General features: G+C 39.7%; 1 protein-coding gene across 5 annotated transcripts in view; it reads right to left on the bottom strand.

Moving 5' to 3' along the window:
* Positions 1-21235, bottom strand: part of EPB41L4A (erythrocyte membrane protein band 4.1 like 4A) — a 290674-nt gene that overhangs the window by 75537 nt on the left and 193902 nt on the right. For 4 of the 5 annotated variants that reach the window (XR_008660989.2, XM_063612902.1, XM_055298368.2 and 1 more), the window contains 2 exons: positions 20565-20642; positions 15537-15658 (listed from right to left, as the gene is read on the bottom strand). Coding sequence is in view for 4 of the 5 variants with exons in the window: in XM_063612902.1 (XP_063468972.1) it covers positions 15537-15658; positions 20565-20642 (200 nt within the window). In the remaining variant the exon portion in view is untranslated. The remainder of the gene's footprint in view (positions 1-15536; positions 15659-20564; positions 20643-21235) is intronic. The other variant, XM_055298370.2, reaches the window with a different exon arrangement.

The following is a 21235-nucleotide window of genomic DNA, read 5'->3' on the forward strand; positions in this document are numbered from 1 at the left end:
CAAGATGGTTTTTAAAATGCTTATTTAGCTAAGGCAAAATTGGGAAGCTTTTTGTCTGCTTCCATGTTTGAGCTCATCTCAAGGACTCTGTAGTGTTTTATTTTACACAAGCACTCACTAAAAGAATTTTGAAAAACAATGTACCTTGTGCTTGTTTCAAAATGATATCTAAATTTTTTCATCAAAAGTTTAAATAGTACCAAAGGATATAATTTGAAGTATAAATATGACATTAAAAAATAGAACTGTTTCATGACTCCCTTAAATGTACCCAATGTAATAAAATACCATACCAATTCGTTGTGTCATCCATTTTAAAAATATATTAAATGAGTTGTTTAGCAGTTAATAAATTTCATCACATTCTTTTTTCTCTTTGTGTTTGCATTTCAATTCTACTTCACCTACAAAATTTATCCCTAATATGTTTTGAATTTGAAAGTTGATATGGTTTGGCTGTGTCCCCACTCAAATCTCATCTTGAATTGTAACCCCCATAATCCCCACATCGTGGGAGGGAGCCAGTGGGAGGTAACTTCATCATGGGGGTGGTTCTCCCATGCTGTTCTCGTGATAGTGAGTGAATTCTCACAAGATCTGATGGTTTTATAAGCGTCTGGCATTTCCCCTGCTGGCACTCATTCTCTCTCCTGCCACCCTGTGAAGACGTGCCTTCTGCCATGATTCTAAGTTTCCTGAGGCCTCCCCAGCCAAGTGGAACTGTGAGTCTTTTAAATCTCTTTTCTTTATACATTTCCCAGTCTCAGGTATTTCTTCATGGCAGTCTGAGAACGAACTAAGAAAACAGTTTTTATTATCACCTTACCATACTTCTCTATGACAAAATATAAAGTGTTTACTTCCCAGGACCATAAATAAAGCTCTAAGTGTTAAAAATTTCTTCTGAACTAAGTTACTATAATTAGTAGCAGCATATTAGTATACCATACTAATGGTGACAAATTATTAAATATAAAAAGTAAATTTTTTATTGGAAAGCAATTTTTTTGAGACAGAGTCTCACTCTGTTGCCTAGGCTGGAGTGCAGTAGAGCAATCTTGGCTCACTGCAACTTGCATCTTCTGAGTTCAAGTGATTCTCCTGTCTCAGCCTCCCAAGAAGCTGGGACTATAGATGCCCACCACCACACCCAGCTAATTTTTGTATTTTTAGTACAGATAGGGTTTTACCATGTTGGCCAGGCTGGTCTTCAACCCCTGACCTCAAGTGATCCACCCACCTTGGCCTCCCAAAGTGCTGAGATTACAGGCATCAGCCACTGTGCCCTGCCAGAAAGCAATTTTTAATGAGGTAAGGAGAGGTGGTTTTATTTCCCTAATGATTACATGTATCAAATCCATTTAGGAATGTTATTTTTTGCTAGAATGAAACAGTTTAGCAACAAGTCTATTCCTACTTTTATATTGATTTTCGATGCCGTGAACCCATGTTCAAAATAAGTAGAGGTGTATGTAATGTATTCTGTTATAAAGACATCACCACTGTGTCAAAGAACTTCTAAGGAGTTAGATATCTAACAGTGATATATTATCCAAAATTATTCTGAATGTTCTAACAAGTGACAAATCCACTGGGTCCTCCTTCAATTTTGTTGCAAATAAAAATGAGAAAATGACTTAGAAAAGGATATGTCACTTGATAATTAGAGTCATTTACCTTCCCAATACCAACCCAGGAGGTTCAAAATTTATGGACAAAGCGGTCTAATAGATTCCAGATGGAGGAAAGGGCTCTTTTCTTTTGCAAAATGGAAGAAGGTCCATTGCAAAAGGGCAGGCTGGAGAGAAGAACCAGTATGTATACTACCATAGGAATATGCCTTTTAGAAAACAGAATCTAGAAATTGATTCAACGAAAACTACCTGTGCCCATGTACATCTTAGAAAGCCTCTGTGTGTTGCCCTCCCCACCTCATTCAGATCAGGACATGCTACCCCAAACTATAACACCTTGGCATTTGAGAAAACAGCAGCAAGAAAGCCCCTCTCATCTCCCAACCCTCTGTCATTTTCTCCTGAAACAGATCTAAAACCTAGAAGGTAACTCTCTGACCTTCTTCCTCCTTTCTCCCCTGGAATCCTTCATGTGATGGACATCCTGCTTTACCCAGAGGGAGCGGATATCATACAGGTAAACCAAGAAGAATCCAAACAAACAACCTTTGCTAAGCCCCCCTCCAGGTTATTACCATTAGAATACACCTTTTTGTCCTCTAGTCATGCTTCTGCATGACTGTCCATGAAAATACACATATCTCATTTCTTTGGGTCTTCATTTCTAAAGGCTCTCATGTACATAAAACTTAAACAAAGTTGTGCACTTTTCTCTTGTTAATCTTTGTTATAGGGACCTCAGCCATGAACCTAGTGATAAGTGAGGAAGTTACCACTTTTTCTCCCCTACACAACCCACCCTAGCAGTTGTATACACCAGCCTGAAATCTACTGCCTTAATTCATCTGTCCATTAAAACCCTCGTCTTTCACAATAGCATCATGGACTGCCTCTAGCCATAAGCAAATTATCCTTCCGGACACTTAGAACTCTGTCAGTGCTCCACTCTATGCCACCTGATATGTCCTGCCTACATTCCAGCATTACTTCTCTAGTCTTGCAAAGCAGTTGGTTAAGTGTACAAGGTTGAAAGTCCAACAAACTTGGATTTATTTCTCAGCTCTGCCAGTTTACCCATTGTAAATTGATCCTGTGATCTTGGACAACTTATTAAACTACTTTGGGCCACAGTTTTCTCATGTGTAAAATGGGAACACCACCAACGACTTATATAGTGCACAGCTGGATTAAATTAGACAATTTATATAAAGCCTTTAGCACTGTGTCTGGAATTTAGTAAGTGCTAAATAACTGACTGCTGTGTTATTTGTATATGACTTAGTTCCTATAGATTAGGGGCCAAGCTTTATTCCATTTTCTGTGCTCTATAAAATAGGGTCTTATGCCAAAGAGGTGCCCAATAAATTCTTGTTGAATAAGGAGGAAAAGAAAAAAGGTGTCATTTATGGTAACTCACTAAAGCTGTGATTTTAACTTGAATATATAACAGCCCTTTTGTTTTGCTTGCTTTTCTAATTTTCGTAGCTATGTTTGGAATGCTAAACACTCCCAAGAAGACTGAAAACATTAACTTTTTAGAGAAAATCTAACCAGACTTGCCATACATTAATAAATCTCTTACAGATGGAAAATAAGCCTAAGTTTCAACGCAGAATAGAAAAGGATGCCAACAAAGGCTAACAGCCTGGAACAAACATACACCTGACTATATGGTCTACCTAACGCTCCTTGCAATTAACACTTACTGCCTTTCCCCCTCTCTCGGCTAGGTAAGATGCCTCAAAGAACTTACACATTTTCTTTTAAAGTAAAAGTAGGCTGACTCTGACTCTATAAATGAGCAGAATGTACGGTCTTCTCAAGAATATTTGCTGAAAACAAGTTAAATCTACGGAAGAAATCACACATAGGGGAAAAAACAGAAATTGTATATTTTCAAATCATTCTAGACCTTTCACCTTTCTTATCTTCCATTTACTTTCCAAGCATGTACCATAGTGTCCCAAAGACCTGGGTTAGGATCCTGGCTCTGGGCTTAACTGCCTGTGTAATCTCAAACAAGTACTTAATGTTTCCAAGCCTCAGTTTCCTCATCAGTAAGATGAGACTACCACCCATCTTTCTCATGGGGATACTGAAAGGGTTATACCCAGTAATGTTATCCACTGTTTTCATGCAAGGAAATCAGCTCAAATTAGAAACGAATTCATGGTAAATGCACAACAGGATCTCACAGTCTTGAATTCACAGCTACTAAGCCTCCCTTCCCCTCTCTTCTCAAAGCTGTGGGATTCCCACATTGAGTCAACTCCATTCTTCTTTCTCTGCAAACCAGCTTCTCTGTTCAAAGCTCTACCTGGCACCTGGACCATAAAGCAGCCCCAAAAGGCTTGGTTGTTCCCAGCTAACTGACTCATCTTCCGGACTGCACATCATCTTCTCTGGAGAAGGAATCTGGGCGGTTTCCTCAGAGGCCCCATTCTTACCCCAGGAGAGAAGAGAGGAGCAAGTCCACCGTTACAGAGCATTCTTCCTCCACCCTTTCTGGACTCCTGCTCCAGAGACCAGCAAAGTGCCAGTGTCCTAAGGGCCAAGCAGGGCACCTGCTCCACAAGTGAAAGTAGTTTCTTTCTTTTTGTTTTTGAGATGCAGTCTCACTCATTCTGTTGCCCAGCCTGGAGTGCAGTGGTGCAATCTCGGCTTGCAATCTCTGCCTCCCGGGTTCAAGCAATTCTTGTGCCTCAGCCTTCCGAGTAGCTGTGACTACAGGTACACACCAATCATGTCCAGTTAGCTTTTGTATGTTTAGTAGAGACAGGGTTTCGTCATGTTGGCCAGGCTGGTCTTGAACTCCTGACCTCAGGTGATCTGCCCACCTCAGCCTCCCAAAGTGCTGGGATTACAGGATTGAGCCACCGTGCCCGGCCGGAAGTAGTTTCTTTCTTCTTTACCTCACCTATCTCTCTCTATAACCTACCAAAATAACCCTGAATTCTGAGAACCCCCAAAATCTTTAACATTGATATCAGTAAGTAATGAGTAATTTATGGCCAAACAGAGCCAAAAAAAAAATGAATCCCAGAGTTTTCAAAGTTTGAAGAAAATACTGGCATAGAAACCATCACCTCAGAACAATGAATTCTGATAGTAAAGCAAAGGTGTGGAATCCTCAGACGCCATCTACTCAGGAATATCTACCCCCAAAACAGAATCTCAAACCGCTGACAGACACACCCTGCAGCCCCCACCTGTGAAGAGCAGGAGGAGTAAGAAAAGAGGTAAATTTCCCAACACATTAGTAAAATCAAGAATTGCAACAACAAACAACTGCCGAGGTAGAGCCAATTCCCACTGCTGATTTCCAAGAGAACAAGCAAGTTCAAGAAAGGCCTAGTCTAAGGTTGTGTTCACACACAACTCAAAGGCAGAGACAAAGCTATGGAAAAACTTTCTAAGAAGGAATGTCTTCTTTTTATTTTTACCCAGAAAGACAGCACTTTTTAACTATGAGTTAACCAAAGAGGCAAAATCTCATATTCATCTGGTCAATTTGGACTAATAAAATTATTTTTAAACTGTATTAGAGCCAAGGTTAAAGTTAATTTTATTCAATTTGTCAATAAGAGTTTCATTTGAACTTTAGGCTTTTTTCTTTCGAGACGGAGTCTTACTCTGTCGCCCATACTGGAGTGCAGTGGCGCCATCTCGGCTCACTCTGCAACCTCCACCCGCCCCCCCCACCCCCACCCCCACTCCGTTCAAGGGATTCTTCTGCCTCAGCCTCCACAGTAGCTGGGATTACAGGCGCCTGCCACTGCGTCCAGCTAATTTTTGTGTTTTAGTAGAGACGGGGCTTCACCACGGCTGGTCTTACACTCCTGACCTTGTGATCCACCTGCCTCAGCCTCCCAAAGTGCTGAGATTACAGGTGTAAGCCAGCGCACCCAGCCTAAGATGTTTTAAAGAATTGGCTAGAAAGTTTTTCCAAACACAAAAAGTACTGTGTATTTCCAATGGCAAAACTACATTTTATAATCTGGGAAGATCTTTTTCACAACTTTGTGAGACTTTTGAAGTGGTAAAAACCATATAATTTTTTAAAAGAACTTTCTAAAATTCCATTGTATCTATTTTTCATATTTGGTCCTTCCAATTCTGTGGGCAGGTAAGTCAGAGAGAATAAAAGAATTTTAGAAACAAGAGGAATCTTTAAAGCTTACATACCCAATTCTTTTATTTTATGGATAAAGGGATGAAAGCTGAGAATGATGAATAACAAGTTACAGGTCACAACCAAGGCAGACCAGGAATTCAGGGCTACTCAAATCAGGTACACCTTTCACACTCTTTTTTTTTTAAGCTCCCCTACCACCCCACTGAGTCACTTCTCAATTAAATGGCTTAAATAATCAGTCAAGAGGTAACTTGAGTATCCCTCAGAGCAGAGGTTCTTACAAAGGAGAGAGGGAGGGACCACAGACTTGGACCATAACTCAGTCAATGGTCTAATTCTGATCTGCCCACTTGGAAAAGGAGAGCCACAATCACACTTTTGCCAAAACAAAGTTACTCCACTATATTTTCAGAAATCATCTCCATAACCACCCATATAACAATTCTAGGTCAGAATGTCTTGTTCTAACCCCTTTGTATGAAAATTTATACTAACTTCTTCCTTTTTCCAACCCAGAAGAAATATACAAAAACTTCACAATACCCATCAAAGGCCAGATAGATGTGAGAGCTATTATTATGTTACTATCTTTTCCCAGTTCCTTTACCCTCTCTTTTCCCAAACATTCCTCCTTGCTAAGTGATTCTCATCCAGACACCCTCCACATTCTAGAACTTGCTACACTTGCAAATCATCACTTCTTTGGGTGAAAAACACAAAGTGTCCTCTACTTCATTTAATCCAAAGACTCCTATACCACGAGTCTTCCTCATGAAATGGAGCACCCTCTGGCTTGATGACCTATATGCCATCTTATGTACTTTAATCCTGGACTTATGCCCCTCTCCTTGAAGACTCTGGTTGTGTCTGCTACAACACAGGAGAAATTCCTAACATTTGAGTTTTGTACAATTGATCTTACATTGTTCTTTCTCTGTAAATCACAACGATCTAGGGTAAGAACAATGTCTCAGCTCTGAGCTTATTGAGAATGTCTCTATTGGAAACGTGGATGAGCATTTGTGAACTTCCTGCATTCATGACAGTAATCTGTAGGGCTTTTGAAAAGTGCTTGGTAAAAATTCAAATGAAAATAAATCTCCCACTGCCAATCCCCACTCTCTCAGAAACCCTTCCCAAAGGCCACTACTGTTACTAGTTTCTAATGTATCCTGCCTGCAAGTATTATCTGTATGCATACTTTCCCACCCAATTTTTCTTTGTATATAATGGTAACATATTAAATACTACCGGGCCCCTCTGCTTCTCTGCCCCCATCATTTATATACTATATCCTGGAGATCATTTTGTATCTGCACATACAAATGTACCACATTCTTTCTTAGTCTTTCCTCTCTATATTGTGGACTGTAACTGACCTGTGTTCATATCTCAGCTTTGTGACTCTGTACAAGTCTCAGCCTCTGCTTTCTCACCTAAACATTGAGAATTACAGCATCTTCTAAAAGAGTAAGATACTATCTGCAGAGTGTCTAGCACAGTGCCAAGCACATGGTAATGCTCAGTGATCATTAGTCCTGACATTCCTCTCCTTTGGTGGGCTCCTCATGGGGCCTGGCCTTTCATAGCAGATACTGTGGGACTATGGAATCAGATTGACACAAGCTCTAATCCTACTCTCAGATTTCTTGTAACAGAGACAGGGTATTTCATGTGGGGCAGAGGCTGGGGAACATACATTAGTTTATTAGGCGAGTTTCTTTCTAATGGATATTTAGGTAGTTTCCAGTCTCCGTGATGACAAACAACATAGGAGTAGTTCTGCTGATATTATAGTAGAAGTGATGTATTTAATCTAATATCTTCCTGGACCAACTCAGAGATTGGGGACTTGCTTTTGAACTCCCTAATCCAGAGCCACAGCTTCTGTGTGCTCCTCATTCAACAATTTTGCTTCCCCTCTGGGAGCCCTTTCAGCTTCGCCTTTTCTTTGTCTTCTCTATTCCTATTGTCTGCTTAACATGAAAAATGCACTCAGGTAGGCCTGGCAGCTAATTACTTTGAATAGGGGAAACCACCTTACATAGAAGACGGAATGATTAACCGCATGAACTTTAAAATTATCCCGCAATGTCATCACTGTTAATGAACACACTGTAGGAAGTTTGTTCTTTCCAATTCATAGTCACAGAAAATCCCAAGAGGGCTGGAGAGCAGTGAAGATCTGAGGTGGGGAGGAGAGGAGGGTAGAGATGTTGGTGTAAAAAAAAATCAGAGAAGAAAAATGGCTTGAAGAAATACTAGATGATTCCATTTATATGAAGTACTAAAGTAGTCAAAATCATAGAAACAAAGTAGAAAGACGATTACCAAGAGCTGGGGGGAGCAAGAAGGGGCAATCAGTGTTTAGGGGGTATAGTTTCAGAGTCACAAGATGAAAACACTCTAGAGATTGGTTGTACAACAATGTGAATATATTTAATACTATTGAACTTACTCTTAAAATGCTTAAGATGGTAAATTTAACGTTATGGTTTTATCACAATGAAAAAAAAAGACTTGGACTAAATGCTACTCTGAAGAGTAGAAATGTAGTAAGAAAGACACCTCCTAACTCTGTGATCCTGATACTGCTCCCAACAGCTGCCCTGGGGTGCTAAAATCTGTAGGCAGGCAGGACAGAAGAAACCTTCACACAGTGTGCTCTGACTGGCCCACTTCGTCACACTCGATTTATACTGAATCTTCTAGATTTAAGCGAGAGCGTCCAATTTCCTCTCCAAGCCCCTCTCACTGTACTTGAATGGCCTCTCCTTACTCGTCACTCTCAAAAGCCCACAGCACCTCAACGTAATGACATCATCCTTTGTATATGAAGTTGATGCCATTACAGCAAATGTACCTCAAACACTGACAGATGGATTCACAGTGGTCCACACTGTGAATAGAAAGACATCCTTTTGGTTTAGGAGAAGGAAACTAAAGTGTACCAAGCCTCTACAAGGTGTGACAAGATATTCAGCCCATTTCAGACACATCCCCATGACAGCAACCCACCTGACAGATGAAGAAATCAAGGCTCAGGCTGGCTAAGTGACTTTATAATATTACATGTCTAGTACATGGATTACTGAGGTTGAACCAGCATGTACCAGGATCCAGCTTATTGGATCGCACTTTTACATCCGTCTCTATTCAGATAACTCACCTTTCCTCTGCCTTCAAAACACAGATTTGACTGCCACAAGCCACACTGAAGTTCTGCTGACTTGCATCTGACACAATGTGCCAATCAGAGGAAGTGTTCAATAAATAATTATTGTTTTGACATTGCTATTTCTTAGCAGCCCAGAGCTATACTTCATCAAATGAAACTGTACTTCATTATATCAAAGAATTTATCTGTCTTCCCTGCTTTGACTGCACCCATCTTGGGCCAACAATAGATGCTGGTCAGCTACCCTCAGGCGAATCATTCACTATGGGGGGTCCAGAGCTGTGTGGCACCATCATCCCCTGGAGTTGGCCCACTAACTACAAAGTGCTCATGTCTGGAGTAATGGAGTGTTTGAATCAAACATAGTGGTGATCACTGAGGATGCTGCAGAAACACAGTGTGAGCCCCAGGGCAGATGGAGTCACCTGTCACATGGTAGATCAACCACTCACACCAGCTCTGTCAAGGAGAGTTTCCAGGGAGGCAGCCCTCAAGCCAAATCTGTTCATCAGTAATGTTTAATTTAGCACACAAAGTCTTTTTATAATGAAATTAATTGCTAATATTTCAAATTCTAAGAAGTTCACATAAACATCCAGATTTTGTACTTCTCTTGAAACACTGGAAGATATGTCAACACTAGGTCCACTCCGCTGCACAGAAACAACTGGCTTGGTCCAAGAAGTAACTAGCTGTCCTCTTGCACACTGTGCACAAACCATCCTCTCAGAAATCATTTTCACAACCCTTTATGCACTCTGTTTGCAGCCCCTTCCAAAGAGTCAGAATGGGAATGCCAAAAATGTCATCTTATCTTGCTTTTCAATAGTTCAAGGATTATGCTGCAAGTATCTGTGTGTTCAGTGAGACATTTTTAAGAACCGAAAATGCTGCACCAGATAATCAAAGCCTTGTATATCCATCGCAAATGGCTTCACCCATTACTTTTCTTATAGCTAATTATGAATTATATCCAAATATTCTGTTTTTATTGCCTACTTACAGCAGAGATGATCTCCTCTGACAGGAATCCAACTGTGTGAGTTGCCAAGAACTTGTCAGAGAGAGGGTTGTACCAGGAGGGCACTTTTTCCTCCTGCCGTCCCTTTTCTGGCTTTACCCAAGCTCCTCTAAGGCAGTTTAGACTTGCAGGAATGCTCTGGCTGCCCGCCCTGATGCTGACCTCCTCTGGGTGAGGAAGCAGGCAGCTGGGTGCAGGGCACTTGATTCTGGAATGTACTTCCTCATAAAGGTGCCAGGGCCTGCACTTGGCGAATTCTAAACACAATGGCTTTTTAGCTGCCAGGGCATTTATTACTCCGGATTGAGAGGTGAATAAACATGCTTTTTAAACTTACAGAGAACTGGGATGCAAGTTAAGGGGACTAGTCATCTAGTTTGATTGAATTACTCTAACTTCGGAATTAAAAAGAAATGTCTTCTAAAGTAAAAATTCATTTAGTATAAATTAATGATACAAACTAACAGAAAGTAATAACCCCATCACGACTTTTTAAAAAATTATATACAAATGTTTTGTGTTTTTTTTGAAACACATCACATTTATTCATTTGCATATTTTCTGTGACACTATTGTGCTACAAATGGCAGAGGTGAACAGTTACATCAGAAACCACACGGCCTGCAAAGCCTAGAATATTCACTATCTGGCCCTTCGTGAAAAACGTTTGCCTATTCCTACTCCACTAAATAACTCTTGTGGGGTTTTATTGTTTTATTTATTTATTATTTTTAATTCAATAGTTTTAGGGGAACAGGTGGTTCTTGGTTACATAAGTAAGTTCTTTAGTGGTGACTTCTGAGATTTTGGTGCACCCATCACCCAAGCAGTGTACACTGTACCCAATGTGTAGTCTTTTATCCCTCACCCCCTCCTACCCTTCCCCCCAAATCCCCAAAGTCAATTATATCATTCTTATGCCTTTGCGTCCTCATAGCTTAGCTCCCACTTAAAAATGAGAACATATACTATTTGGTTTTCCATTCCTGAGTTACTTCACTTAGAATAATGGTCTCCAGGCCAGGCACGGTGGCTCACGCCTGTAATCCCAGCACTTTGGGAGGCCAAAGCAGATGGATCACGAGGCCAGGAGATCAAGATCATCCTGGCTAATATGGTGAAACGCTGTCTCCACTAAAAATACAAAAAGTTAGCCAGGCATGGTGGTAGTCGCCCGTAGTCCCAGCTACTCGGGAGGCTGAGGCAGGAGAATGGCGTAAACCCAGGAGGCGGAGCTTGCAGTGAGCCGAGATCGCACCCCTGCACTCCAGCCTGGGAGGCAGAGCTAGACTCTGTCTCAAAAAAAAAAAAAAGAAAGAATAATGGTCTCCAACCTGATCCAGGTTGCCACGAATGCCATTATTTTGATCCTTTTTATGGCTGAGTAGTATTCTATGGTGTACACAGTAATATAAACACCACTTTTCTTTACCCACTTGTTGGCTGATGGGCATTTAGGCTGGTTCCCTACTTTTGCAAATACAAACTGTGCTGTTATAAACATCATGTGCAAGTGTCTTTCTTATATAATGACTTCTTTTCCTCTGGGCAGATACCCAATAATGGGACTGCTGAATCAAATGGTAGCTCTACTTTTAGTTCTTTAAAGAATCTCCATACTATTTTCCATAGTGGTTATTCTAGTTTACATTCCAACCAGCAGTGTAAAAGTGTTACTTTTCACCACATCCACACCAACATCTATTTTTTTTATTTTTAAATTATGGTCATTGTTGCAGGAGTAAAGCGGTATCTCATTGTGGTTTTGATTTGCAATTCCCTCATCATTAGTGATGCTGAGCATGTTTTCACATGTTTGTTGGCCATTTGTACATCTCCTTTTGAGAACTGTCTCTTCGTGTCCTTTGCCCACTTTTTGATGGGTTATTCATTTTTTTTCCTGCTGATTTCAGTTCCTCGTAGATTCTGGATATTAGTCCTTTGTTGGATGCATAGTTTGCAAATATTTTCTCCCAGTCTGTGGGTTGACTGTTTACTTTGATCATTTCCTTTGCTGTGCAGAAGCTTTTTAGTTTAATTAGGTCCTATCTATTTATTTTTGTTGCATTTGTTTTTGGGTTCTTGGCTATGAACAGCTTTATCTAAGCCAATGTCTAGAAGAGTTTTACCAATGTTATCTTCTAGAGTTTTTATGGTTTCAGGTTGCAGTGAACCAAGATTGGACAACTGCACTCCAGCCTGGGTGGCACAGTGAGACTCCGTCTCAAGAAAAAAGAAAAGTCGGCATAAAAGCAATTCAAAAATCAGACTGAAAGGTGGTCTCAGCAAAGTCTTAAATTTTAACACAGCACTGTTTAATCCTCTTTTAAGAATAAAAATGATGAATATACACCATTGTTTAAAATATATAAATAGTCACGAACGCTTAAAGATACCACTACAAGAATATTCACTTTAGAGCTATTTATGGTTTTCAAATTTTGAAACAGCTTAAATATCCAAGAATTAAAGATTGGTTGAATTGTCACATCTCTATATCTATACAGCAGAAAATCATACAAATATTAAAATGGCATTGTTTAGGAACATTTAAAGACTTAGAACATATCCATGAGGTATTATTAAGTAAGAAAAGCAAGTTGAAAACCCACAATTGTACCACTTGTGTGAAAAAGATATACAATTGGCCAAAAGGCTGTATAACACAGTGCTACTGCAAGTAGAATGGAGTTGAATATAAAAGGTTTTTTCTTTCTTTTTGGGAGAGAAGATTCTAAGTTTTCTAAATTTTATAAAGTAAGCATATATTTTTATAATAATAAAAGCATAATACATTCCACATTTTAAAAAGATCCACCTGCCAGGCACAGTGGCTCACACCTGTAATCCTAACACTTCCGGAGGTCAAGATGTAAGGATTGCTTGAGGCTGGGAGTCTGAAACCAGCCTAAACACAGCAAGACCCCATCTCTACAAAAAACAAAAGATTAAAAAACATTAGCCGGGCATGGTGGCGTATGCCTGTAATCCCAGCTACACAGAAGGCCGAGGTGGGAGGACTGCTTGAGCCATAAGTTCAAAGCTACAGTGAGCTACGGCCACAACACTGCATTCCAGACTGGGTGACAAGGTGAAACCTTGTCTCAAAAAAAAAGAGAGAGAGAGAGAGAGAGATCCACCTGATGCTGGGAGGCTGTCCTCCAAAAAGGCTGGGCTGTGCATTAGGGGGACCAGCTTACAACAAATCCTAGACTTCCTTTGTCCTCTGATGCCCATGTGTAAGTAATACATAAGCTTCATGTAACTTGTTGCATACGAGCGTGTTCTCTCTCAATGGACTCAAACAAGTCGGTAACCAATGCCCAGTAAACCTACTCCATAGTAGTTTTAGCCAATGTGCCTTTCACGTCTTAGTTTCCTCATTAGCTGAAGGGAGGTAAAATAATAGTGATGTGGCAAGGTAATCTACTGCAAATTTAGTCGTGTTTTATTCTTGTCAGTGTAGAACCACCAGAAAGAACTTTATTGCCTCCCAGCCCAATAAGAGGAGGGGAACTACAGTCAGACTTAATTTGACTTTAGAAGCAGTAAGTCAGGTGACATTGTCACACAGAGGAATGGTAAAACAAACTCATACACTTTTCTTCACAGGCTTGGCAAAAGGATTAAATGAAATGATGGACGTCATAATGCTATGTCAATTTTCACACCATGTTCCAATGTTAATATTGTTACTAAAAATTTCATTTACTTCCTATAATGTGCTAGACCCAGGAGACCTGGGCTCCTGTCCCAGCCACACCTCTGAATAACTGCTAGAACCACATCTTCCTCATCTGTAAAATGGGATGTACTCTTTCTCTTGCCCCACCTCACAGGGTGAGGCTCAAACAAGATAATATCTGTGAAAGGACACTGGAGAGTGTTAGACAAGGGTGATCTATAAGCAAGCCACAAACTAACATCAGCAATCACAGTAAAATTCTGTGAGCAGTGAGCACTGAACATGGATTAAAGCTGATTGATTAGGTGGTTTTATTAAAGACACAGTGTCTTCATTTAAAAAAAAATCTGAATAACCCAAATGTCCATCAACAGTAGAATGAATAAATTGTCCAACACAAGAATACTCACAGCAAGAAAAAGGAACGTGCTTTATTTAGTACAGACTGTATATAATGTTGGCAGGAAGAATCAAGACACAAAAAAAGACATACTATGATCCATTCATCTACTGTTAAAAACAGGCAAAATAAACTAATTTGTTCAGGAAACACTGACAAACTATAATGAAAAGAAAGGAATGAAATTACCACAAAGCCAAACAGAAGTTTCCTCTAACTGAGGGGGGGAAATGGTGAGAACACTTATCAGAGAAATACCCATGTGGCACTTTTGGGATGCAGGCTAGATTAAACTTTGTATGTGTCTATACACATATGTATACATGTATGTATATGTCCATAAGTATGTATATTTTATTTATATACTTTCTATATGTATATTATGTTGTATAGTAAAAGACCGATAATAACAAAAAGCCAACTGGATTCTGTACAAATGAAGCTCAAATTAAGTCACCTCAATAGTGCTCCTTTTTTTTAATTTGTATTTTTAACAGATAGGGGCCTCACTTTGTTGCTCAGGCTATACTCAAACTCCCAGGCTCAAGCAATACTTCTGCCTTAGCCTCTTGAGTAGCTAGGACGACAGGATTACCATCATGCCCAGAAGTGCTGTTTTTTGTTGTTTGTTTTTTGTTTTTTTTTTTCAAGACTCTTGCTAAGAGTGTTTTCAATTTCCACTCAAATACATCAAACTAAGACATTACTCACTTTAGCATTTTGTCTTGTGTGATTTTTGTTTGTTTTAAGAAACAGGGTCTTAGTCTATCACCCAGGCTGGAGTGTAATGGCATGATCACAGCTCACTGTAATCCTGAATTCCTGGGCTCCAGCCATCCTCCTGCTTCAGCCTCTCAAAGCACTGACATTACAGGTATGAGCCATTGTGCACAGCCAAGATTTTATTTAAAATAAAACCCCTTCAAAAAGAACATATGGGGCCAGGCATGGTGGTTCATGCCTGTAATCCTAGCACTTTGGGAGGCTGAAGAGAGATGATCACTTGAGCCCAAGAGTTTGAGACCAGCCTGGGCAACATAGTGAGACCCTATCTCCATAAAATAGAATAAAATAAAATAAAATAACTGGGCATGGTAGTATGTGCCTATAGTCCCAGCTACCTGGGAGGCTGAGGTCGGAACATCACTTGGGCCCAGGAGGTCAAGGCAGCAGTGGGCTATAATCATGCCACTGCAATCCAGCCCGGTGACAGAGCAAGATCCTAACTCAAAAAAGAAAAAAAAAGAAAGTACAGTCATTAAGCAGGTCATGGTGATTCAAGATGACTATTTGTCTTCTTAATAATTACTGTCTGCTTGAACATTTCCAAGATCAAATTAAAATTTCTAATATTAGAAAATTTTAATATTAGAAATTTCAATAGAAAGACTATAGAGTTATAGACATCACCTGAGTATATCTTACACTACCAGCCTAAAGGAAAACAAGGTTACATAGATAACTCAGGGGAGCCATGACTTACCAGCTGGCTGTGTTTGTGCTATTCGCTTAGGGTAAGTCTTGCTTCGACTTCTTGTCACATTCTGATCAGGCCGGGGAAGCTGAATAGAAAGATCTCGGCTCATTTGCAAAGCTGTCCTGCCACTTGAAAGTGCAACACTTTGATTAGCAAAGGTAAAACCACACAGCCACAAAATTAAACAACAGGTCATTCAGAACATCTGCCAAATATGGAGAGAAGAAAAAACACACAGACTCCCTGGTTTTTAACTAATTCTCATTGCAATATTGATCAAGGGAGTGATTACTAAACTCTGAGGAGATTTACATTAGATAGAAGGAAAATCTTTCAGAGGAGGAAACAGGAAGAAAGAATTTATTAAAGGAGGAGTTAGATTTCAGTAGAATGATGGGCTAGAAATAAAGGTTGCTGATAGTCTTTAAGGTCACTAAATAATAAAGAAATTAAGTTGAGCTAAACTGTGGGAGGGCAATGATTCCACATGAGCTCCATGATGTACTCACACAGCAGGTTGTAAAGCATCCCCCACAGGACCACTCAGTATGATTTTATGCTGGACTCTGTCATGGCACAATTAGCCATTTACTATGCCCACCTCACCTGGGCCAGATCAAGTGTCCGGGAAGACTGGAGGCAGGCCTAGAACCCCATGCAAAGCAGTGCTGCTCAACAGATTCCATGCAGATTCCAGGGCAGCTTTCCCTGGGGCTGGGCCAAACTTCTCAAGTAATTTCCCAAGGAATCATGTGATTTAGTTGGCTGGATTTCAGTGAACATTCATATTACTAACAATTTATTCCACAACTGCTGAATTTGAGCAACTGAATGACCCTGGCTTTCATGCAGGAAAGTATCAGTTAGGTACAGGAAAAATGCATTTCTACAAGTCTAGTTTGATTCACCACAAGTACAGCCATCTATGGGAGGAAAAAAGTCTTTTAAGGGCCCCAAATCCTATTTATCTTACATTTACAGGATAAATACAGGTGAGTGTTTCCCCCAAAAAACAGATTAAACAGACTTAAAATTCATCTTTCACATGTTTCTGTGGAAGTTTCTCCTCCTCACTGCCTCCTCTACCTTTATTAAAAATCAAGATGCCTACAATCCTCATAAAAATGACTCTGCATCAGGCTAAGTTGGGACGTGTGGTATCAGCTACCAGGGGAATAAAGATGCTAGGGCGCATCCATGATTGTTCTTCATGTTCAGGAACCGTTCATGGAAATTCAGGAGGGGAGAGGAGCAAACTGACAGATTTTCTTTTGCTTGAAATGTAACTTCTTTTAAAAAGGTACATGGGATAACACAGATTTCCAAAAAGCTAAAAATCCCCATAAAGTGAAAATTTTCCTTATTATAAATGGTCTGGAGTATGAAGATAAGGCCTACTTTCAACAGACTCACTATTAACGGAAAGACCTGGGCACTGTACACTTCATCTCACAGAGGAAAAAATGTTCCCCCTAAAAATATAACCCAATATGTGAACCATTGAGGCATTTCACAGTCAGATTTTTTTTATTATTCAAATTTTTCTCATGGTTTCTCTCTCGGAACAAAAGAGAAATGAGAAAATCATATCATAAGATTAATAAGACTAAGGACCAGAAGCGCAAAGTGATCTGCCATAGGCTATTCAGGACCCAGTACTAGAACAAGCTTTCTGACCTCCAGCTGGTCAGTATGGCATAGCCTGGTGGCATGGGAGAAGGAACAGCACATGTAGGTGTTGGGTTTGAAGTTGCAAGCCTTGTTTAAAGCAAAGCTCTGCCTTTCCCTAGCTATGTGGTCTTCAGAAGGTTATTTGTAAAAATCCTTGCAGCCTCATTTTCCTCATTTATATTTCTACTTGTTCTTACAATTTCCTGGCAGAAGTATTCTTATATAGCATCCCATTTCCTTGTAACAGAAAGTAATTGACAAGTATAGAGATTTACAGTGTAAGGTGATGAAAGTTCCTGCGCATGTTTGGTGGCTGTTATGACAGGACACAGCTTTATTTCTGTGATCACCCACTTCCCTGCTGCCTCTGGTATGAACACATTCCCTTTGCATGCTGAGTGGCACTGCCAGCAGCCCCTTCAGCCTCTAAGTGAGATAGAAAGAAAAGAACAAGAGTAGAAATACTCAGGTTCAAAATCCCAGCTTTGCCACTTACTGATTAGAGATGCTTAATTATTTTACTTTTGGAGGCTCCAATTTCTCATCTATATAAAGGGGGATATGAAACCTCTTTGGCAGGTCATTGTGTGGATTAAATAAAGCTGCACATGTGAAAGCAAGTGACACAAAGGAGGTTCTTAGGAGGACCTGGTCTCTCTTCCATGCCGCATAGAATGTGAAATCTCATGACAGCTCCTGTGAGTTAAGTCCTACAGGGAGGATCTGGGTTCCCAGGGGAGTTTCTAAGCCCTCCTTCTCAATTCTGAAGTGTAAATTCTACACAACTCATTAATTAATCAAAACTAGGAGCACCCCACAAACTCAATGACAGGTAAAGGCAAGGTTAATTTGTAAGGGGCTCAGGGAAGAATGCAATGTATAACAAAATGTTTAATCAAAGATTTCTATTTCAGATTATTGGTCTCTGGAAATAAAACAACAGTAACAACAACAACAAAAAGTATTGGAACATCAGATTTCAGCTCAGCCTTTCCTCACAAATTTAATTTTTAATCTTAATTTTCCCATATCACAAAAAATGTCCGATTTTTCCCTTAAGTAAGCACTAGTTTTCCCAAAAAGTGCTACTGTCCTTGGCATTTTGCAAGCCCTAAAATGCAAGAGAGAGTCAATACTAGAACTGTTGTCTTCCTCCATCACTTACACGTACGTGCACAACCACAAAGACACTAACACATCACTATAAACACATACACAATTACACACACAAACACACCCAGACACCTGCATTCATACACTGCGGCCACTTGTTAGGCTGTTCTTTATACCCTATTCTTTAAAAGCCTGCAGGGTGAAAGGAAGAGAATGTGTTTCCAGAGCTCTGCTTTCATTCCAGGGTATCTCCGGAATGTCTCAAGAAAGGGGCAGGCATATTGTGCTGGTTAAAGTCTGGTTGCTTGCCCTCTTTTGACAATAAACAGTCTGCGTGCTAATGACCCCCAGCAATCAGAGACCCATCCCTGCCTAAGCTCTGGGCATCGTCTTTCTTCCAAGGATGGTGTAATGTTAGTGTCTCCTACATATAGACATGTAGATTTAAGATTCATTAAGACTTACTAGGCAGTTAACACCAGCCACAAAATTAGAACAGATTTAGCATGGCCTCCAATTTTGCAAAGGTTACTTTTAATCACTTCCTTGGAAGAAATGATATTTAATATGCAAAATCCAATAACTTTCTAATAATAATTCCCAGTAGCCACAACGTTTACATTTCAATAAATTTGAGAAATAAAGTATGGCTAAATTTGTGGAAGCCAGCAACAGCGTATGTAAAACAGGATAATTAAAATTTTAATAGTACGAACACTAAGACAGATGTCTCTCTACCAGGTCCATTTCAGGGACAAGGAGACATTCTCTCTATAATCCTGGTGATATTTTCTGCCACAACTGGAAGAACAGTCCAAATACTGACTATTACCTGCTCTTCTCAATATAAATGCAAACAATACTTCCTTAAATTCTTCGTAATTGTATCACTGTCTACAGAAGAACAGTGAAAACCTAAAGGTTAAATATCAACATATCAATGAATACCTTCATGTAAATTCCAAGAATATCTACAATACAATGACACTTAAGTACTTTTTAGTCACGAAATGAGCAAATTTTCAACTAAATAATAGCTAAAGATGGATGCACTGAACGCTTAATATTCATTACTCTTTTACTGATAATCTTTAATCTCAAATTCAAGACCCAAAAGTGCATATTATAAAAGGGAAGAATTAAAGTCTAGGATAGAGGACTGTTGTCCTGAAAATGCTTGCCTTGGCTCTTTTTGTACCTCCTAAGGGGCATTTCATTCAGTGATGTCTCCAATGGAACTGACAAAAGTGTCCCATCTCTGTGACACTAGGTGGCATTTCCCCACCCTGCTTGGGGTTTACAAGGCCTGGGGACCTCCCTCACTGTTTGAATAACACTACAGCTCGCTGAAGGCAGAAGTGGGTAGATCTGATTCTTGGTATCTCTAGGTACCTAATACCATGCCTTGCACATCACAGGCTCTCTCCACTGAACAGAATGAACTGAAACAAGACAAACTCCTTTTCAAAATATAAAACCCACTCTCATTTTTAATGCTGGTATCAGAAAACAACATAAGCACCTGCCTAGCTGCATGACAATCAGGCTTTTTCCACAAGAGGCTAACAGTTTGCCTAATGGTTATAAACATGAGCTGTGCGGTTAGAGCGCCAGGGGATGGATCCCACTTCCCTGCTTCCTAGCTGGATTACCTGGAGAAGGGACTTCACCTCTTTGAGCCTTAGGGTCCTCATACATTAATGGGGCTAATATTACAGAAGATTGGTGATTAAATGAAGCAATGAATGGTAAACACGTATCACAGTACACAGCATTTGGTAACTGCTCAATAAAGTTGAGATATAATTGCTAGCATTACTACATGCAGGCTTTATGCTGCAGAAAAAACATGGTTTGATGCACAATATAAAAAGTATAGACTATTAAAATAGGGGATCAACTGAATGTCTTAAAAACACAATTAGTTACTATTCAGAACATCTACATTGTTTCATAATCACAAAACACACATAATTAAAAATAAGTTATAACTGTGTCAAAATGAATTTCTGAAGACAACTTTACTATGATCTAAAAGCCCACAACATAGCTAATGCAGACATTAAATATAATTAAATCTGGAAAATCACGTTTATTGAGAAAGTTTTAATAAACAGGTATGCTTACAAAACACATTAGCAATGCAAGAAAAAAGAAAAAATAAATAAAAAACTTCAATGAGCATGCATGACAGCTGAATTAAGTATTTATTTACAAACACATCCCCCCAAGGAAAAATATGTCATTTACCTGTAGTGGTGCTTATAACGTATGGATCCAAACTTGCTGAGTTTTCTTGACAGTGAATTAGATTCATTTTCTGGCATTCTAATCAATTTTTAAAAGAAAATCCGACAAAGACTCAACGTTATAGGCATTCTGGGCCACCCCCTTCTCCTAACACAAACTTTATAAAGGACTCCAGCCACTTTACAAGAATACTTCTCCAACAAGATGCTATTCATACTCCATGAGGATGAAACAGGGAAGCACTCAATTTTGTTTCCATTTAAAAAACAAAAACAAAAAATAAAGCTTAGTGTATTACCAGCTAAATTTTTGTTTTATCTTTACAACATAAAGATGTGAAACAAAAAAAAAAAAGTATCCCCACAATCCAAAGGTCAGTTCTCTAGTTTCATCTGACCTGACCTCGCAGGAGGACTGCATGCAGTTGCCAGCACCTTATTCATCAAGACATTCTCTTTCCTTGTTTCCCAGGATACAACACACTCTTCTGACTGCTCATTCTCATACTCTAGACCGGCTCATCCTGCCCTCTAATGTCGGGAGGGCCACCAAGCTTAGTCCTTGGAGTTCTGCTTCTCTCTCTACTGTTTCCACTGGTGACCTCATCCAGCCACTTCTGTAAATAACTACTTAAGTGACATCATCAACTTTGGTCTTTCCAGTGCGCCTTG

This window comes from Symphalangus syndactylus, chromosome 11, assembly GCF_028878055.3.
Source record: "Symphalangus syndactylus isolate Jambi chromosome 11, NHGRI_mSymSyn1-v2.1_pri, whole genome shotgun sequence".
NCBI classification, from domain to species: Eukaryota; Metazoa; Chordata; class Mammalia; order Primates; family Hylobatidae; genus Symphalangus; species Symphalangus syndactylus.